The sequence below is a fragment of the Pan troglodytes genome, chromosome 22 (genome assembly GCF_028858775.2).
Source record: "Pan troglodytes isolate AG18354 chromosome 22, NHGRI_mPanTro3-v2.0_pri, whole genome shotgun sequence".
NCBI classification, from domain to species: domain Eukaryota; kingdom Metazoa; phylum Chordata; class Mammalia; order Primates; family Hominidae; genus Pan; species Pan troglodytes.
The window spans coordinates 29,785,978-29,806,040 of NC_072420.2; the positions used below are offsets into that span (position 1 = coordinate 29,785,978).

General features: G+C 44.9%; 2 protein-coding genes and 2 long non-coding RNA genes across 8 annotated transcripts in view; 3 read left to right on the forward strand and 1 right to left on the reverse strand.

Annotated features, from left to right (window-relative positions):
- RWDD2B (RWD domain containing 2B) lies at window positions 1–19,308 on the reverse strand. Of its 2 annotated transcripts, none has more exon segments than NM_001280165.1 (5): window positions 1–898; window positions 2,011–2,373; window positions 2,490–2,557; window positions 2,645–2,871; window positions 19,014–19,308. In NM_001280165.1, coding segments are annotated over 4 exon segments (873 nt in total). In that variant the 5' UTR covers window positions 2,852–2,871; window positions 19,014–19,308; the 3' UTR covers window positions 1–663.
- LOC134809239 (uncharacterized) lies at window positions 2,730–7,888 on the forward strand. The gene is made up of 3 exons (XR_010154456.1): window positions 2,730–2,863; window positions 3,020–3,108; window positions 7,752–7,888. It is a non-coding gene; the product is annotated as an uncharacterized LOC134809239 (long non-coding RNA).
- Window positions 12,216–15,740, forward strand: LOC134809240 (uncharacterized). Its single transcript, XR_010154457.1, has 2 exons — window positions 12,216–13,227; window positions 13,331–15,740. It is a non-coding gene; the product is annotated as an uncharacterized LOC134809240 (long non-coding RNA).
- USP16 (ubiquitin specific peptidase 16) overlaps window positions 19,021–20,063 on the forward strand; it is a 31,747-nt gene continuing 30,704 nt past the window's right edge. For 2 of the 4 annotated variants that reach the window (XM_001159952.6, XM_054675145.2), the window contains exon 1: window positions 19,151–19,240. The gene's annotated coding sequence lies outside the window, so the exon portion shown is untranslated. Of the gene's footprint in view, window positions 19,241–20,063 lie in introns of all 4 variants that reach the window. The other 2 variants (XM_001160171.5, XM_009448905.4) reach the window with 2 other exon arrangements.

The following is a 20,063-nucleotide window of genomic DNA, read 5'->3' on the forward strand; positions in this document are numbered from 1 at the left end:
TTAAACAAAACTGGTTTTATTTCATAAGACGTTTAGAGACAGGCAATGGCTGGTGTTGGGTCAGCAGCTCAACAATGTGGCAACTGGCATCTTCGTGGTTCTCTTGGCCCTTCCTTCTGTCATGGTTCAAATAACTCCTCCAGCTCCAGTCATCACTTTGGTGTTTATGGCAGTAAGGGGGGGAGGAGGTGGCCTAGCTGCATATGTATCTTTAATCAGGAAGTAAAAGTTTTCCCAGAATTCCCAAGGCCAAAGCTGTGTCCTGAGGCCACTGAGAGTTGTTAGTTGCAACAGAGGCTGAAAGGGGAGCAATTAGCTTTTCTGGGTTCTTTAGTGAAGGCAGGTAAGGGAGAAGGGGGTTGGGAATGGCTGGCAAATTGGAGCACCAACATTACCTTTATGGATAATTTCTTTTTCAAAATGGGCAGCTGATATGTGAAGAAATATCTAACAACAATTTTAAGGTTGTAATTTGAAACTCAGTTCTGCTTTCAATCATGACATTTTTAACAGATGCATTTCAGCTATACTATTTTTTCTTGTGCCCCACTCCCCAACATTCTAGAATGGAACTAAAATAAAATTACTTAATCTTTCAAGAAAAAGTGGGAAAAAAAAATCAAAAGGCCAACAGTGGCAAGATACTTTCAACTACTCTTGATGTCATTGTCCTTCTACACCAAAGAACATCTGGAAAACATCCCCACATCCTTTGGTGTTTAAGAACTGATAGAGCTGACCAAAGTCCATGTGGTTTCCCCTGGCTCCATTAACACTGAACACTTTTTCTTCAAAAATGGAAAATTTCCTTTGTCTTTCCATTTCATCATTTGTACCATCAAAAGGAATGTCTTCTCGATGGCGAATTAAAATTCTCTTCCAGTTTAATTTTCTGAGTCTGAAAAGAAATTTCCAAAGTAAACATTTTCAAAATGTATATTCTAGAGCATTTAAAACAGAAGTTATAAAACAGATTTATCAATGCCTTTTCCTAGAAGTAGTCTACTTTTTAAAATGTTTATAACTTTTACTTATTGATTTAGTAGAGGCAGGTCTTGCTATGTTGCTCATGCTGGTTTCAAACTCCTGGCTGCAAGTCATACTCCGGCCTCAGCCTCCCAAAGTGCTGGGATTACAGGTGTGAGTCATACACACCCTGTCCAAGAAGTCTACTTTTATCTCACAGGGATTTATTTTAATCAAATATGATTCTGGTCATAATCTCATCCCTGAACTCATTTGTTGCCCTTACTACAGCCATGTATCAGTAGTTCAGAAATGTAGGAATTACTGAATCCCAAACTACTATGGACCCTCTCAGAAATTCATTTAGTATATCAGTAGAGAAATGAAAAGACTAGTGGCAATTCTAATGCTTCTAGAAAGCTCCTTACTTCACAGGGTATACAGTTTGCAGCATCACTAAAATGAGGGAAGGACCAGATCCATGGAAGTGGATGGGGTCATAGTGTCTGGGGCAGGAGCTCAATTCATTCAGTGCATATTTACAGAATGTCTCCTACATGCACTTGTCAGGTGACGGGGAAAATGCTGACTACATGTGATTTCTGCCATATCCATCAACTTGAGATTGAATCCCCATAAAGACACAACCCCTGGGACATACTTATCTCCACATCTCTAATAGTCATGTGTTGCTTAACAACAGGGATACATTCTGAGAAATGTATCTTTAGGCTATTTTGTTGTTGTACCACCACAATAGAGTGTACTTACACAAACCTAGATGGTACTTTTTTTGCATTTATATTTTTTCATATAGAAAACCAAATGTCCCAGCACCATTACTGAATATCACTCTGATATTCAATAGTGGGAAGATCAAGTGCCATATATCAGGTTTCTATATGTGCTCCATTATAATCTTATGGCATCACTGTTTTATGTGTGGTCCACTGTTGACCAAAACGTCACTAGGCAGCACATGACTGTATCTTGTTTAGTATTAACATTATTGACATGACTTCATATACATATGTAAAAGCAAACCTTGACCAGAATTCTTCACAGGCACTTTGTGGGCCTTCCACACAAACAACACCAGGTTTTCCAGGCATGCTAAACCCAGACAGGGAAAGCTCCTTTGACCACTCTAGAATATTCTTTCTTTTGCATTTGTTATAGATATGATGGCTGTAGATCCAGAGTCTCGTGAAGATGAGGTCAACTGACTGGACTGTGCTTCCTGTGGTGGGTGAAGATGAAGTATCTCTGCTGACATAGCCAGAGGCGTGTTCTCTAACCCACTCTGTGGCATTCAGTATACAAACATCTCCATGACAATGTTTTTGCAGGAATGCAGTCAGATCTGTGTTCAGCTGAGTCTGCTGGGATCTACTCAATAATACTGATCTAATAGAAAAGATACAAGAAAAATACTGTCTTGGAACAGAAAACAAATTTGAGAATTGCTTTTATTCTCAGATTAATTTTGACCTCCAAAGTTGGCCAGAGCTTCTGTAACGTACCTGACAGTAATTTCAGGCAGAACTGCCGGGTATTTAAAGGGAAGAATACAGGCCAGAGAAAACATCGCCTGATTAAAGAGAAGAAGAAAAAGTGCACTAACCAATGTTTTAAGTCTCAACATGTTTCAATCCCTCTAAAAGCAAAACTGAATTACCATTTTTTCATCAGATACATCCAGGTTCATATTGATAGTAAAGTAGACTTTTGAAGATCGCCCCTCCATTGTCTTCTTTTCAATACAATCTTTCAGTTCTGCTACAGCCAGCTGGTCATTCACTACGAGCTCATTCTCACCAGGGAACATACTGGCTAGCAGGTCTAACTCAGCAAGCTGGGCCTCCGCCTGCTCTATCTCAATCATTTTTGGACATGTGTAAGTTTCTAAGGAGGTAAAGATAAGAGAGACAATTTACATATGCAATCTTGGAAGAAATGAATACATCAACATGGGTACTTACTAAGATTGTACTTGGTTTCTTCATAAATTGTACAATTTAATTAATCTCTTTCCCTATTACTCTACTTTCAGATATAATATGCTAAGTCCTATGCTAAGACCAGCCTGAGCAACATACTGAGACCATCTATACAAAAACAAACACAAAAAAACTCTTAATAGTAAGTAGATACCACATTCTTCTGTGTCTAGATAGTTGAGTGGACATCTTGAGCTACCATAATGGGCAATTTCATCAAAGTAAACCAATTATGTAGTCAAAAAGCTGTATCAATAATGTAGCCAGAAGAGAGGATATGACTGGTTACACTGGAAACCTAGAATGAACAAAGTAAGTCAGAGAGTTTGGTTACGTGGATGGTCAATTTCTTCTTTTTAAGTAAATATTAATGTTTATTAGGTTTTTTTGAGACAGGGTCTAGCTCTGTCACCACAGCTGGAGTGCAGTGGCATGATCCCCGCTCACTGCAACCTCAACCTCCCACGCCCAAGCAATCCTCCCACCTCAGACTTCTGAGTAGCTAGGACCACAGGTATGCACTGCCACGCCCGGCTTCATTTTTTATTTGTAGAAACAAGGTCTTGCTATGTTGTCCAGACTGGTCTTGACCTCCTGGGCTCAAGCAATCCTCCTGCCTTGGCCTCCCAAAGTGCTAGCATTATAGGTATGAGCCACTGTGCATGGCATTTATTAGTTTTTTTTTTTTTTTTGAAACGGAGTCTCGCTCTGTCACCCAGGCTGTAGTGCAGTGGCGCAATCTTGGCTCACTGCAAGCTCCACCTCGGCGCGTTCACACCATTCTCCTGCCTCAGCCTCCCAAGTAGCTGGGACTACAGGCGCCCACCACCACACCCGGTTAATTTTTTGTATTTTTAGTAGAGATGGGGTTTCACCGTGTTAGCCAGGATGGTCTTGATCTCCTGACCTCATGATCCGCCCGCCTCGGCCTCCCAAAGTGCTGGGATTACAGGTGTGAGCCACTGCGCCCGGCCTATTTATTAGTTTTTAAGAAGCAGAGGAACATAAAGAGAAAATAAATGTTAATTGTCCTGTAGCTTAAGTCACCCCTGTTAACATTAAAACATCTTAAGCATTATACATATATATATGTGAAAAATGCTGGTATAATGTATAAATATGTACAATGTGAGATATATACAGTATACATATTTAAATCCAAAGGGGATAATATATACTTTTTCCTCCTATTTCCTATCTCCCTCCCCACCAAATATATTTTGTAGATCTATTCACTGTCAACATATAGTGATCTACCTCATTCTTTGTAACTGTCGGCTGTTATACTGAATCATGTAGATATGCCATAACTTATTTAATTCTTTACCTATTGATGGACACTTGGGTTGTTTCCACATTTTTACTAATATGAACAATCCTATAATGCAAGGTCTTTTTATATATATAGTATGGTAAACTGAATACTGTGTATTCAATAATAAACTTACAGAGGCAGATTGTGGTATCAACATGTACATTTTAAAATTTGATAGATATTCCAAGTTACTTTCCAGAAAGTTGCCATACAGAACAGAAGTTTACAATTGTACTCAGTCCCCTGCTTCTTTTCTTTAAAAGAAAATTCTTAATACATAGTTCCTTTTGGCCTAGCACGGTGGCTCACACCTGTAATCCCAGCACTTTGGGAGGCCAAGGAGGGTGGATAGCTTGAGTCCAGGAGTTTGAGATCAGCCTGGGTAACATAACGAAACCCTGTCTCTACTAAAAAATACAACAAAATTACCCGGGTGTGTTGGTGCGTGCCTGAAGTCCCAGCTACTTGAGAGGCTCAGGTGGGAGGACTGCTTGAGCCCAGAAGGTGGAGGTTGTAGTGAGCCAAGATCATGCCACTGCACTCCAGCCTGGGTGACAGAGCAAGACTCTGTCTCAAACAAACAAACAAACAAACAACCTAAACCATAGTTCCTTTTATCAATCTCTTCTTTTACAGGTTTCAAGCTTTATTTTTTTGTTTGTTTGTTTTTTTGAGACGGAGTCTTGCTTTGTGCCCAGGATGGAGTGCAGTGGTGCGATCTTAGCTCACTGCAACCTCCACCTCCCGGACTCAAACAATTCTCCTGCCTCAGCCTCCCAAGTAGCTGAGATTACAGGCACCCACCACCACCCCCAGCTAATTTTTATATTTTTATTTTATTATTTGTTTATTTATTTATTTTGGGATGCAGTTATCGCTCTTGTTGCCTAGGCTGGAGCTCAGTGTCGTGATCTCAGCTCACTGCAACCTCTGCCTCCCGGGTCCAAGCAATTCTCCTGCCTCAGCCTCCCAAGGGGAGAGATTACAGGCACATGCCACCATGCCTGGCCAATTTTTTTGTGTTTTTGTATCACCTCAGGTGATCTGCCTGCCTCAGCCTCCCAAAGTGCTGGGATTACAGGCGTGAGCCACTGTGCCCGGCCTAAAATATCTTGATTAGAAAGGATTTCTCTACTGCAAGATTATTTTAAAATTCTTCTATTTTTTACAAAAATTAGCGGGGTGAGGTGGTGGGCACCTGTAATCCCAGCTACTCGGGAGGCTGAGACAGAATCACTGGAACCTGGGAGTCAGAGGTTGCAGTGAGTTGAGATCGTGCCATTGCACTCCAGCCTGGGCAAAAAGAGTGAAACTCCGTCTCAAAAAAAAAAAAAAAAAGTCTTCTATTTTCTATTTGGAATACATTTTCAATTTCTGCATTTAAATATTTGATCCATCTGGGATATACTTCAGTTTAAAAGGTGACGGAAGTTTCCAGCTGATTTTTTTTTTCCAGTTAGCTAGCCATTTTTACCAGTACATCTTATAATACATTTGAAATGTTTCTTTCAACATATGTTAAGTGCCTATATGTATTTGAGTCTTTTTCTGGATTCTCCATTTTGTTATATTGATCTGTCTATAATATCATGTCCTAATACTCTTTTTTTTTTTTTTTGAGACAGAGTCTCACTCTGTCACCCAGGCTGGAGTGCAGTGGTGCGATTATAGCTCCTTGCAGCCTCGAACTCCTAGGCTCAAGCAATCCTCCTGTCTCAGCCTCCCAAGTATCTGGGACTACACTCATGCTACCACCATACCCAGCTAACTAATACTCAACTCTTGAAATCACTATGATGGGTTAGTAAATTGCTCCTACTCTGTCTCTTCATAGCCATCACTCTTCTTTTCTAGAATTCTTTTTTGGTATTTCCTGGCTCTTCTCACATATAAACATTAGAATAATTTTGTTAAGTTTTGAAAATAAGAAAAAATGGTAATTGCATTGAAATTAAAGATTAGGCCGGGCGCGGTGGCTCACGCCTGTAATCCCAACACTTTGGGAGGCAGAGGCGGGCGGATCATGAGGTCAGGAGATCGAGCCCATCCTGGCTAACACAGTGAAACCCTGCCTCTACTAAAAATACAAAAAATTAGCCGGGTGTGGTGGCCGGCGCCTGTAGTCCCAGCTACTCAGGAGGCTGAGGCAGGAGAATGGCGTGAACCCGGGAGGCGGAGCTTGCAGTGAGCCGAGATCGCGCCACTGCACTCCAGCCTGGGCGACAGAGTGAGACTCCGTCTCAAAAAAAAAAAAAAAAAGAAATTAAAGATTAATACAGAAAAAGACGATATGTTTATAACGTAGAATTTTCCCTTCAGTAGTTTTTTTAAATAGCTTTAATGAGGTATAATTTATATACCATACCATACTACTGCCAAGCAAGATCTTTAAAATGTTAGCATCCCTTAAGGTTTGGTTGAGGACGTCTTTATCTTCTCTATTGTCTCATGGTACCAAGTATTATTGAATATTAAATGTTCATAATTCTCAAATTCTTAGGATGTTCCAAATTCTCGAGCCCCATATTTGTAAATTTAACTATATCTATATATTTCTATTGGATGTTTTAATAGTTCATTTTCTGTTACTATAACAGACTACCTGAGACTGGGTAGTTTACAATGAAGAGAAATTTATTTGGCTTATTGTTCTGGAAGCAGGGAAATCCAAGAGAATGGTGCCTGCATTTTGCAAGGGCATTCTTACTGAGTCATCCCATGGCGGAAGGCAGAGGGCAAGAGAGAATGAGAGCAAGAGCAAGAGAGATGAAGGGGCCAAATGCATGCTTTTATCAGGAACCCACTCCCACAATAACTAACCCACTCCTGCAGTAACACCATTAATCCATTCGTGAGGGCCCTGTTCTTTGGGAACTTTTTCAACCCTGCCTTCTTTCTCTTCTTCTGAAATGCTGATAACAGGAATGTTACATTTTTTGTTATATCCCTGCATATCACTTAATCACCTCTGAAAGGTCCCACCTCTCAACTCTATTGCTTTGGGATAAAGCTTCTAACACATGAACTTTGGGGCACACATTAAACCACAGCAGAGACCATCTCAGTCTTAACAGTCCTAAAATAGGTCTAAATGGCCTGGCGCAGTGGCTCACGCCTGTAATCCCAGCACTTTGGGAGGCCAAGGCAGGCAGATCATGAGGTCAGGAGATCAAGACCATCCTGGCTAACATGGTGAAACCCCATCTCTACTAAAAATACAAAAAATTAGTTGGGCGTGGTGGCAGGCACCTGTAGTCCCAACTACTCAGGAGGCTGAGACAGGAGAATGGCGTGAACCCAGGAGGCAGAGCTTTCAGTGAGCCGAGATACAGCCACTGCACTCCAGCCTGGGCGACAGAGCAAGACTCTTTCTAAAAATAAAAAAATAGGGAGGCGTTCGAACAAGAGTGACTCTGGCTCCCCTCCCCTCTCCCCTCTCCCCTCTCCCCTCTCTCCTCCCCTTTCCACAGTCTCCCTCTCATGCCGAGCCAAAGCTGGACTGTGCTGCTGCCATCTCGGCTCACTGCAACCTCCCCGCCTGATTCTCCTGCCTCAGCCTGCCGAGTGCCTGCGATTGCAGGCGCGCGCCGCCACGCCTGACTGGTTTTCGTATTTTTTTGGTGGAGACGGGGTTTCGCTGTGTTGGCCGGGCTGGTCTCCAGCTCCTAACCGCGAGTGATCCGCCAGCCTTGGCATCCCGAGGTGCCGGGATTGCAGACGGAGTCTCCTTAACTCAGTGCTCAATGGTGCCCAGGCTGGAGTGCAGTGGCGTGATCTCGGCTCGCTACAACCTCCACCTCCCAGCCGCCTGCCTTGGCCCCCCAAAGTGCGGAGATTGCAGCCTCTGCCCGGCCGCCACCCCGTCTGGGAAGTGAGGAGCTTCTCTGCCTGGCCGCCCATCGTCTGGGATGTGAGGAGCCCCTCTGCCTGGCTGCCCAGTCCGGAAAGTGAGGAGCGTCTCTGCCCAGCCGCCATCCCACCTGGGAAGTGAGGAGCGCCTCTTCCCGGCCGCCATCCCATCTAGGAAGTGAGGAGCGTCTCTGCCTGGCCGCCCATCGTCTGAGATGTGGGGAGCGCCTCTGCCCCGCCGCCCCGTCTGAGATGTGGGGAGCGCCTCTGCCCCGCCGCCCCGTCTGGGATGTGAGGAGCACCTTGGCCCGGCCGCGACCCCGTCTGGGAGGTGAGGAGCGTCTCTGCCCGGCCTCCCCGTCTGAGAAGTGAGGAGCCCCTCCGCCCGGCTGCCACCCCGTCTGGGAAGTGAGGAGCATCTCCGCCCGGCAGCCACCCTGCCCGGGAGGGAGGTGGGGGGTCAGCCCCCCGCCCGGCCAGCCGCCCCGTCCGGGAGGTGAGGGGCACCTCTGCCCGGCCGCCCCTACTGGGAAGTGAGGAGCCCCTCTGCCCGGCCACCACCCCGTCTGGGAGGAGGTACCCAACAGCTCATTGAGAACGGGCCATGATGACGATGGCGGTTTTGTGGAATAGAAAAGGGGGCAAGGTGGGGAAAAGATTGAGAAATCGGATGGTTGCTGTGTCTGTGTAGAAAGTAGTAGACATGGGAGACTTTTCATTTTGTTCTGTACTAAGAAAAATTCTTCTGCCTTGGGATCCTGTTGATCTATGACCTTACCCCCAACCCTGTGCTCTCTGAAACATGTGCTGTGTCCACTCAGGGTTAAATGGATTAAGGGCGGTGCAAGATGTGCTTTGTTAAACAGATGCTTGAAGGCAGCATGCTCGTTGAGAGTCATCACCACTCCCCAATCTCAAGTACCCAGGGACACAAACACTCTGCCTAGGAAAACCAGAGACCTTTGTTCACTTGTTTGTCTGCTGACCTTCCCTCCGCTGTTGTCCTATGACCCTGCCAAATCCCCCTCTGCGAGAAACACCCAAGAATGATCAATAAAAAATAAATAAATAAATAAAAATAAAAGAATGATGCACATTTTAATAAAATAAATAAATAAAATAAAAAAATAAAAATAAATAAAGTAAAATAAAATAGGTCTAAATTATATTTCTTTAATAATAATTCTTTTATTATTTCTTTTCTGTTTAGAGAACCTATTTTAACCATTCTTTTAGGATAGGTCTGCTGGTGACAAATCTCCTAGATTTCCTTCATCTTAGAATGTCTTGATTTCCCCTTCATTTCTGCAGAATATTTTCACTGGATGCAGTATTCTGGCTTAACAGGTTTTTACTTTCAACACTTGAAAAATGCTGTGCCTCTTCACCTAGCCTCTCTGGTGACTGATGAGAAATCACTCTCATTTGAATTGTTTTCCTTTATAGATAAGGTTCATTTTTGTCACTAATTTTAAGAATTTTTCATTGTCTTTGGTTTTCAGAAGTTTGATTATGATGTGTTTTTTTTTTTTTTTTTTGAGATGGGAGTCTCACTTTGTCACCCAGGCTGGAGTACAATGGTGCAATCTTGGCTTATTGCAACCTCCACCTCCCAGGTTCAAGCAATTCTCCTGCCTCAGCTTCCTGAGTAGCTGGGATTACAGGCGCACCCCACTACGCCCAGCTAATTTTTGTATTTTTAGCAGAGACGGGGTTTCACCATGTTGGGCAGGCTGGTCTCCAACTCCTGACCTTGTGATCCACCCGCACTGGCGTCCCAAAGTGCTGGGATTACAGGCGTGAGCCGCCACACCTAATCTTTTTTTTTTTTTTTTTGAGATGGAGTTTTGCTCTTGTTGCCCAGGCTGGAGTGCAATGGCACAATCTTGGCTCACCGCAACCTCCGCCTCCTGGGTTCAAGTGATTCTCTTGCCTCAGCCTCCCGAATAGCTGGGATTACAGGTGTTCGCCACCACACCCAGCTAATTTTTTGTATTTTTAGTAGAGAAAGGGTTTTATCATGTTGGCCAGGCTGGTCTCAAACTCCTGACCTCCGGTGATCTACCTACCCTGGCCTTCCAAAGTGCTGGGATTACAGGCGTGAGCCACCATGCCCGGCCCCATATGGTTTAAGTATTTACCCTAGACAAAAGCAATCCTAATTAGGCGAGAGACTATATGGGCACAATTCTTATTTGAGACTTCTCAGAGTCTTAAACTGTGAATTTCCAAGAGGGGTGTTCAGTATTCTGTCTGACTCCAGAACATGCTTTTCCAGGCCAAATGACATTAGCCCTCCTCTCCACAGAACAGAGCAGGATTCCTTGCTTTGCCATGTAGTTACCTGAATTTAAGTAGTTTAAATATAAGCATTTAAAGTATCATAAAAGATGGTGGGTAGCCTTGATAATATTTATACATATATTAACATATATTTATTAATGTCTATTCATGTTTAATTTGAAGTTTTCCTTTTCTAATAACTGTTGGAACTGCAAATATTCCTCCCTCCTTTAATCGCAATGTTTTCTTTTTTTTTTTCCAGATTATTTATTTATTTATTTTTTTGAGACGGAGTTTCGCTCTTGTTGCCCAGGCTGGAGTGAAATGGTGCGATCTCGGCTCACTGCAACCTCCACCTCCCAGGTTCAAGCGATTCTCCTGCCTCAGCCTCCCAAGTAGCTAGGATTACAGGCATGCGCCACCACACCCAGCTAATTTTTTGTATTTAGTAGAGATGGAGTTATACCATGTCAGTTGGGCTAGTCTCAAACTCCCGACCTCAGGTGATTCACCCACCTTGGCCTCCCAAAGTGCTGGGATTACAGGCATGAGCCACTGCTCCCGGCCTTTTTTTTTTTTTTTTAAACAAAATCCTCATACATACTTAAAATCCCTGGACTTATTGGAATTCCATATACATATTTGCTGGTCTGTTTTGGAGTTGAGAAACATAAAAAACAACTCCTTGGGTGGTTATTAGAGGAAATGGTTTACTTTGTTTTTTTGTTGGAGTGGCTCTGTTACCAGTGTTTGGATTCTATTACCAGATTGCCAAGGTGCAACTCCTGGCTCTGCCACTTACCAACTGCAGGACCTTAGGCAAGTGGCTTAATTTATCTGTGCTTTAGTCTCCCCAACTCCATAACTGGGATGAGAGGGTTGCTGTGATGATTAGATGAGAATTTGTGGAAAGTGCCTGGCAAAAGAGTACATTTTATATGCGTGCTTGCTACTATTATTATTAATTTAAAAAATCTTTTTTTTTGAGACAGGGTCTAGCTCTGTCACCCAGGCCAGAGTGCAGAGTCGGCTCACTACAACCTCTGCTTTCTGGGTTAGTAGAGACGGGGTTTCACCACGTTGGCCAGGCTGGTCTCGAACTCCTGCCGTCATGATCCACCTGCCCTGGGCTCCCAAAGTGCTGGGATTACAGGCATGAGCCACCGTGTCCGGCTGCTTATTACTATTATTATTATTGGTCATCATTTCAACAAATGTTTCTCAAGCACTTACGTTCAAGCACTGGCACTAAGATAACAATGAATGAAAGTAATAAAACAACTCTACTGGTGGGAGGATACCATGACATCAAAAACAAATTTATATGCCCAGCCCAGGTGTGGTGGTGGCTCACGCCTGTAATCCCAGCACTTTGGGAGGATGAGGTGGGCGGATCACCTAAGGTCAGGAGTTTGAGACCAGCCTGGCCAACATGATGAAACCCCATCTCTACTAAAAATACAAAAATTAGCCAGGTGTGGTCGCCCACGCCTGTAGTCCCAGCTACTAGGGAGGCTGAGGCAGGAGAATCGCTTGAACTGGGGAGGCAGAGGTTGCAGTGAGCTAAGATCATACCTCTGCACTCCAGCCAGAGCAACAAAGCAAGACTGTCTCAAAAAAAAAAAAAAAAAAATTTTTGTACCCAGTGAATAACTGCTATGAAGAAACCTGAAAAAGAAAACAAGGATAAGGGAAACAATGAGGCAGCAGGGGGTGAGACTGCACACAGTGTTGTCAGGAAAGGCCTTTCTCCTAAGGTGACTGTAGGGAAGAGACTTTAAGGAACTGAAAAAGGAGGCCATGTGTTTTTCTTGGCCAAGAGTGTTCAAGGGAAAGCGAACAGCATATTCAAAGGCCTTGAGGCAGGAGGGTGCTAGAACAGCTGGCCAGAGCACAGTGAGCTGAGGACACGGGGAATAGAAGAGTTTAGTAAGGAAATGTGGGGCAGTTTATGTTGGGACTAGTAAAGCATGGCCAGAATTTTGAATTTTATCCCGACTGACATGTAAGAGCTACAAGAGAGGTTTGACTTATGAAGATCCCCACACTTGCTGCTATGGAGAAAAGTGAAAGGAAAAGTGGGGTGACCAGATATAGACACCGCAATAACTAGGGAGAGAGGACGGTGGCTTTGATAGGATTATAGTGGCCAAGTTGGTGAGCTTCAGGTTCTGGATACATGCAGAGAACAGAGGCAACAGGATTTACAGATGAATTACATGAGACACGGAAGAATGACTCCAGGGTTTTAAGGTACTGAAAGTATGGATCTGCCATTTATTTAGACGTTGATGGTCATGGGGAGCTGAAGCTTGGTTTTAGACACAAGTAATGAGTGCCTACTAAGACACCTGTTAAATAGAGATGTCTAGCAGGCAGTTAGATATACAATTTTGAAGTCTACGAGAGACTAAGCTAGATATATAATCTTGGGAGTCAACACTTATTTGGAACTATATATTTGTTTAAAGTCTCCCAGGGAGTGAGTAAAGTTGGGAGAGGGTCCTATTGAATTGGAGGTATCGAAGATGAAAAGGAATTAGCAAAGAAGAACGGGACGGAGGGACTCTTGAACGGACAACTACGGGAGTGATGTCACAGGTCATTTATCTGCCAAATTATTTTCGCTTAAGAGATTTCAGTCCTTCCAAAAAACCCTCAAGATAATTTTATGATTCAAGATTTCAGCGAATGCTGTAAGATAATAGACTGTGGCCGGGCGCGGTGGCTCACGCCTCTAATCCCAGCACTTTGGGAGGCAGAGGAAGGGGGACTGCTTGAGCCCAGGAGTTCAAGATCGGCCTGGGTAACATAGTAAGAGCTCGCCTTTATTATTTTTTAAAAAAATAAAATATATTTAAGAGAACGCAGGCTGAAACTTGATATTTCTGAGTGGAATAATATCTTTTCCTTGCAGATTTTTTTTGAAGAACAGAGCAGGGTATCCCGCGACCCAAGCCAAGACGCTCTCAGGAAGAAAGCCCAGCACGCAGCCGCCCTCGCACCCTGATTGCCCCCGGGGCGAGGTCCCCGGCTGAAGCGGGGCTGCAGAAGCCGGGAAGCAACGCCGAGGACCGAGCCGACCGATGGGCGCATGCAGTGAGGGGAACCGGGGCCGCCATGCCGGGCACGTTCCCAAAGGGTTGCACTGGGCGCTGCAGCGTGGGAAACCCCCGTGGCGGTCACCACTGGCGCTAGCTGAGGCGAGACTCACCTTGAGCCGTGGCCCCCTCACTGCTGTAACCCAGGTTCCATGGCTGCATGGACAGCTCAATTTTCATCAGAAGGGAGCCTCAAAATTCTAGCATACTGAGACCCAAAACTTACAAACCGCCTCAGCTGGCGACCTACCGGGAAAAAAAAAAAAAAAAAAAAAAAGCATGCGGCGCATGCGCGTCCAAGGCCGCGGACCGGAAGCTGGAGCTCGCCTGTTGGGAGCCGCGTCCGCCGGTGTTGGTGTCTGCAATTGGAACGACGTAGGGAATGCGTTGTCCCTGCTAGGTACTTTTCAGTCGCAGAGTTCTCTTCTTCTTCTTTCTTCCTTTTTTTTTTTTTTTTTTTTGAGACGGAGTCTCGCTGTGTCCCTCAAGCTGGAGTGCAGTGGCGCGATCTCGGCTCACCGCAGCCTCCGCCTCCTGGGTTCAAGCGATTCTCCTGCCTCAGCCTCCCGAGTAGCTGGGATTACAGGCGCCCACCACCATGCCCAGATAATTTTTGTATTTTTCAGTAGAAATGGGGTTTCACCATGTTGTCCAGGCTGGTCTCGAACTCCTGACCTCAGGTGATCCACCGGCCTCGGCCTCCCACAGTGCTGGGATTACAGGCCTGAGCCACCGAGCCCGGCCGGAGTTTTTCTACTTAATACCTCTCCATGCCAACCCCGTTGTCATTTCCCAGCGGCCGCCTCTATAACGGGCACTTTTCAGGGACAAAGAATTGGTCCGTTAATGTTCCTCAAACTCGAACGCGCCTAGGAATAGTTCGGGGATCCTGTTGAAGTGCAGATCAGGATTCCGTAGGTAGGGGTGGGGTTCCACATTCTACATTTCTAGTATCTTCCCACACGATGGTGATCCTCCTTGTCCCTGAATCATGGAGGAGGGCAATTAGGGAGATGTGAGCCTGGATGCATGGTGGCCTTGGCTATCTTAGGTGTTCTTGCCCATTAACCAAGCTGGGAGGAACCGTGTGAATGCATATCTATCCCTGTTAATAAAAGGGTAGTTTGAAGGAGATGCTGACAGGAAAATAATTAGAAATGTTTTTCTTCCCAATCCAACTATATGCAATACACTTTATAATATTCATTTTAGAAATGTCATAGATAAGATTTGTAAACATTGACATTTAGCAATACTAAATATCACTGCTAGGTCTCCCCTCCACTTTTTTTTTTTAAACAAAAATACGACAGTATGTATTGTAGGTCTTCATAAACTACGTCTTCTGCATGGTGTTTCATGAGCGTTTTTCAATGTCATAATTTATTTTTTCCTCCAACATTTATTATGAAAAAATTCAAGTGTAAAGCGAAGTGGAGAGAATTTTACAGTGGAGCAGACCTCAAGAGAAGGGGAAGGATGGATTTCCCCTCTATTTAGCAGTGTCTGAAGACATTTTGGGTTGTCACAACTGGAAGGATGGTATTGGCATGGGGTAGGTAGAGCACAGGGATGCTCCTCAACTTCCTACAATGAACAGGACATCCTCCGACAGCAACGAATTTGCTGGTCCAAAATGTTGATAGTGTTGAGGTTGAAAAACACTGACCTGGAGAGTACAGAATTTTACTCTACCAGCTTTGTCACATACCTCATCAATCTATCTGTTTTCATACATTTAGAAGTAAACTGCAGACAGTACGCTTCTAAGTACCTCTAATGCACATCATTGGAGTTCAAATTAAGGATTTTTTAAGGTAAAAATGAAATGCATACCTTAAATACACATCAGTTTTTAAATGCACACGCGTATGGAACTCAAGCCATATTAACATATAGAACGTTACCATCACCCTAGAAAGTTCTTTCATGCCCTTTCTTAGTTCCCATCCAGTTCTCCCCAAAGGTAACCACTGTTCTGATTTTTTCCCCCACCATACTTATTTTTCTTGTTCTAGAACGTCATATGGTTGGAGTCATGCAATAGATATTTTTGTGTAAGGGTTCTTTCACTCAGGGTAATATTTTCATCTGATATCATGTGTATCACTTTGATTGCTCAGTAGTATTCCATCATATGAATATGCCAGTTCCATTCTTGTTTTGATAGAAACCTGGGCTGTCTTCAGTTTTTTGGCTATTATAAATAAAGCTGCTGTGAACGTTCTTATATAGCATTTTATTGCTCATGACTTTCTTTTCAATAAATATTTATCGAGCACTTACTATATTCCAGGCACTTCCAGGTACTAATTATAGCCATGAACAAGACAAAGATGTCGCATCTCTCAAAGAGCTTATATTTGCACATTTCTGTGTATGTATGAAGAGGGCTAAACATAAAGGTAAAAATAAAAGAAAATTATGGGCCGGGCACGGTGGCTCATGCCTGTAATCCCAGCACTTTGGGAGGCCAAGGCGGGCAGATTACCTGAGGTTGGGAGTTCAAAACCAGCCTGACCAACATGAAGAAACCCCGTCTCTACTAAAAATACAAAAATTAGCTGGACATGGTGGTGCATGCCTGTAATCCTAGCTACTGGGGAGGCTGAAGCAGGAGAATTGCTTGAACCTGGGAGGCGGAGGTTGCAGTGAGCCGAGATCGCGCCATTGCACTCCAGCCTGGGCAACAAGAGCAAAACTGCGTCTCAAAAAAAAGAAAAAAAAGAAAATTATGGCTGGGTATGATAGCTCATGCCTATAATCCTAGCACTTTGGGAGACCAAGGAGGATCACTTGAGCCCAGGGTTTGAGACCAGCTTGGGCAACAGAGAGAGACCCCTAACTACAAAAAACACAAAAATTAGCCAGGTGTGGGGGCGTGTGCCTGTAGGCCAGTAGTCCTAGCTACTCAGGAGGCTGAGGTAGGAGAATTGCCTGAGCCTGGGAGGTTGAGGCTGCAGTAAGCTGTAACTGCACCACTGCACTCCAGCCTGGGCAACAGAGTGAGACTCTGTCTCAAAAAAAAAAAAAAAAAAAAAAAAAAAGAAAATTACCAGATAGTGGATAAATTGCTGGGCAGAGAAGTAAAGTAAGGTGATGTGAGTGATCAGATGACTGTGTTACTTAGATTGCCCTGTAACTGGAAGGAAGTGACTTTTAAGGCATGTATAGAAGCTGGGTGTGGTGACTCACACCTGGAATCCTAGTGCTTTGGGAGGCTGAGGCTGGAGTATCGCTTGAGGTCAGGAGTTTGAGACCAGCCTGGGCAGCAGGCTTTTGTAGAGACACGGTGACTTCAAAAAAAAAAAAAAAAAAAAAAGTTAGCTGATGAGGTGGCACACACTTGCAGTACCAGCTACGCGAGGCTGAGGCATGAGGATCACTTGAGCACAGGAATTCAAGGTTACAGTGAACTATGACTGCACTTCAGCCTGGGCTACAAAGCCAGACCCTGTCTCTAAAATAAGTAAATTAAAAATAAGGTATGAACAGAATGACAATAAGATACCAACCCCGGAAGATCAGGGGGAAGAGGCTTTCAGACAGGAAGCACGTGGTACAATGACCCTAAGCCTCTGTTTTAAAATGCGTGGGGGAAAAAAGCCTGCATTTCTGGAGCTTGGAGAAGAAAGCTTTAAAAAATTATCTCATCCCACTCCTGTTCTTTTTTGCATGAGAGCTGGAGCCTATGCCCTACCACACATCCGTGGATATGCCCAGGATTTGACTTGGGCCTTCGAACTTTGCACAGTAGCTGCTACTAACTTTTTGAGATAATACATTCGTGGGGGCTCAGTCCTGCCTCATCTAAATCACTAGAGACCAAACAAGGACCAGCCCAATATCTCTTGGACTGTAATGTCATAATGTTGTCAGAATACAGAGAAAGATGAAACTAAGCCGGGTCCGGTGGCTTACGCCTGTAATCCAGCATTTTGGGAGGCCGAGGCAGGTGGATCACTTGAGGCCAGGAGTTCAAGACCAGCCTGGCCAATATGCTGAAACCCTGCCTCTACCAAAAAAATACAAAAGTTAGCTAGGTGTGGTGGGGTGGCACGTGCCTATAATCCCAGCCACTGGGGAGGGTGAGGTGGGAGAATCGGGAGTTGGAGGTTGCAGTGAGCTGAGGTCGTGCCACTGCACTCCAGCCTGGGTAACAGAGTGCAACCCGGTCTCAATAAATAAATAAATAAATAAGTAAATAAAATAAAACAAAAATTATCTCAGCAGTAAAAAGCAAGAGAGCTAGTTTTCCCCCAAATTTAACCAAATGTTACTCTGGTGGTTAGTATGCCACCATCTTAAACTCCTTTTATCTGATTAGTAAGGATGGACATTTATTTTATGACCAATTGTTCTTTTATGGTGAATTACCTGTTTACACATCTATTTTTCTATAGCTATCTGCAACTCCCCCGACCCCCACGGTAGCGATTACTATCTTCTCTACTAAACTAAGACTCCAGGGCAGAGAGGCCTATGTTTAATTCATTTGAGGAAAGGCTTGGCACAAAGTGTGCACTTACATATTTTCTTTTTTTCTTTTTGAGAGGGAGTTTTGCTCTTGTTGCCCAGGCTGGAGTGCAATGGAGTGATCTTGGCTCATTGCAACCTCTGCCTCCAGACTTCAAGCGATTCTCCCCCTTAGCCTCCCGAATAGCTGGGATTACAGGCGCCCGCCACCACGACCGACTAATTTTTTGTATTTTTAGTAGAGACGGGATTTCACCACGTTGGCCAGGCTGGTCTCGAACTCCTGACCTCACGTGATCCACCCGCCTCGGCCTCCCAGTGTTGGGATTACAGGGGTGAGCCACCACGCCAGGGCTCGCACTTACAAATTTTCAAAGAATGGACAGTAAATATTTGAAAATCCCCTCCTCCCCCGCAATTTATCTGACACAGTCTTTCGGTTTTGCTTTAAAAATTCACTCTCGCGGCCGGGCGCGGTGGCTCACACCTGTAATCCCAGCACTTTGGGAGGCCGAGGCGGGCGCATCACAAGGTCAGGAGTTGGAGACCAGCCTGGCCAATTGGTGAAACCCCGTCTCTACTAAAAATACAAAAATTTTAGCGGGGCGTGGTGGCGTGCGCCTGTAGTCCCAGCTACTCGGGAGACTGAGGCAGAAGAATGCACTCCAGCCTGGGCGACAGAGGGATATTCCGTCTCAAACAAACAAAAAATCACTCGCTGCGTTTTTTATTCTGACATGGTGCAGGAAGGTAAATTCAAGACAACTTAGGTACTCAGTTTTAGAAGTCGACAGGACAGAATTACGGAAACAAATTTAAGCGTTCCCCCTCTTAGCTCCAAATATAATGTGTTCCAGAAAGGTAACCATCTAGGAAACTCCAAGGCTCAGACCACCACCGGATGCCCACACTTCAGAAGCATTTCTATAACTTCGTGGTTATGTCAGAGACGAGAAAACCCATTGACAACCAAACCCCTAAACCCGAACATCCGGCGCAAGCCGCACGCAGGCGCAGATTTACTAGCGTCAGAGCCGATGGTCCCGGGAGGTGGTGCTGGTGGTGGTGGTGCTGGTGGTGGTGGCGGCCTAGCCACTTCCCATAATGCCGCGTTCCGGAAGTTGTTGCTTTCCAGGGGTCACTCTGGATTCGACTCCGTCGCTCTCAATTCGTCACCAGGAGGAAGACGGAGCTGGCTGCCCAGCCCAAAGGCCCATGAGGGGATGCAGTTATGGGCTCTGTCGCCGTGGGTGAGTTCTGGTCCCACTGCCTGGCAGTCGTCGCTCGCCTGGCTTCCTGCGCTGGTAGAGCTCCTGTTTTCCGCCCCAACTTCGTTCTCTTCTTAAAGGCCCCTCTGCTTAAGCGCGTAACCCGGCTACTTTCCGGTACTGCGATCTCATTGGCTGCATGTCCTGTCAGTTCCAGAAGCTGGCCAATGAGATGCCGCTGCTGGCGGCCTTCTCGACCCCGTGGACCCCGAGGTTCCCCCGTGGGATCTGAGCAGTTAGAAGGGGAGGAGAGGGAAGGTGTGGCAGGCGACGAGCAAATGGGTGGGTGGCGCGTGGCAGGGACTACCCTATGGGTTGGAGCTGTATTTGCAGCCATGTTCATACGGCTGGTAGGAAAAGCAGGATCTGTCACCTATCCAATTGACTATACCTAGGAGAGGATTGATATACGCAAAACTTGAAAGCCACGTTAACACCTGCTGACAAAGTTTTCCACGCGCTTACATTTTTAATGGAACCGAGTAGGCAGGGGAAGACTGGGAGGGCAGAGAGAGAAGAGACTTGGAATAATATGAGAACCGGCAAGACTATTTTTGATTTAGATTTTGTATGGAGTCCTGCGAAGAGTCATTTCACTAAGACGTTAATGCTCATCCGATGACACTACTTGAAAAGTGTATTAAGTTTATTGATGTTTTATAGCTGATGGAAGTCACAATATGCTCTCCTCATGACTCATTAGTTGCCTTTATAGTTGTCAGAACTTTACTGAGTCTCTTTCCGCAGCACTGGAGTGACCCCTCTATGTCCTCTGCCTGCAGTAATTAACAATTCGTCTTTCAAG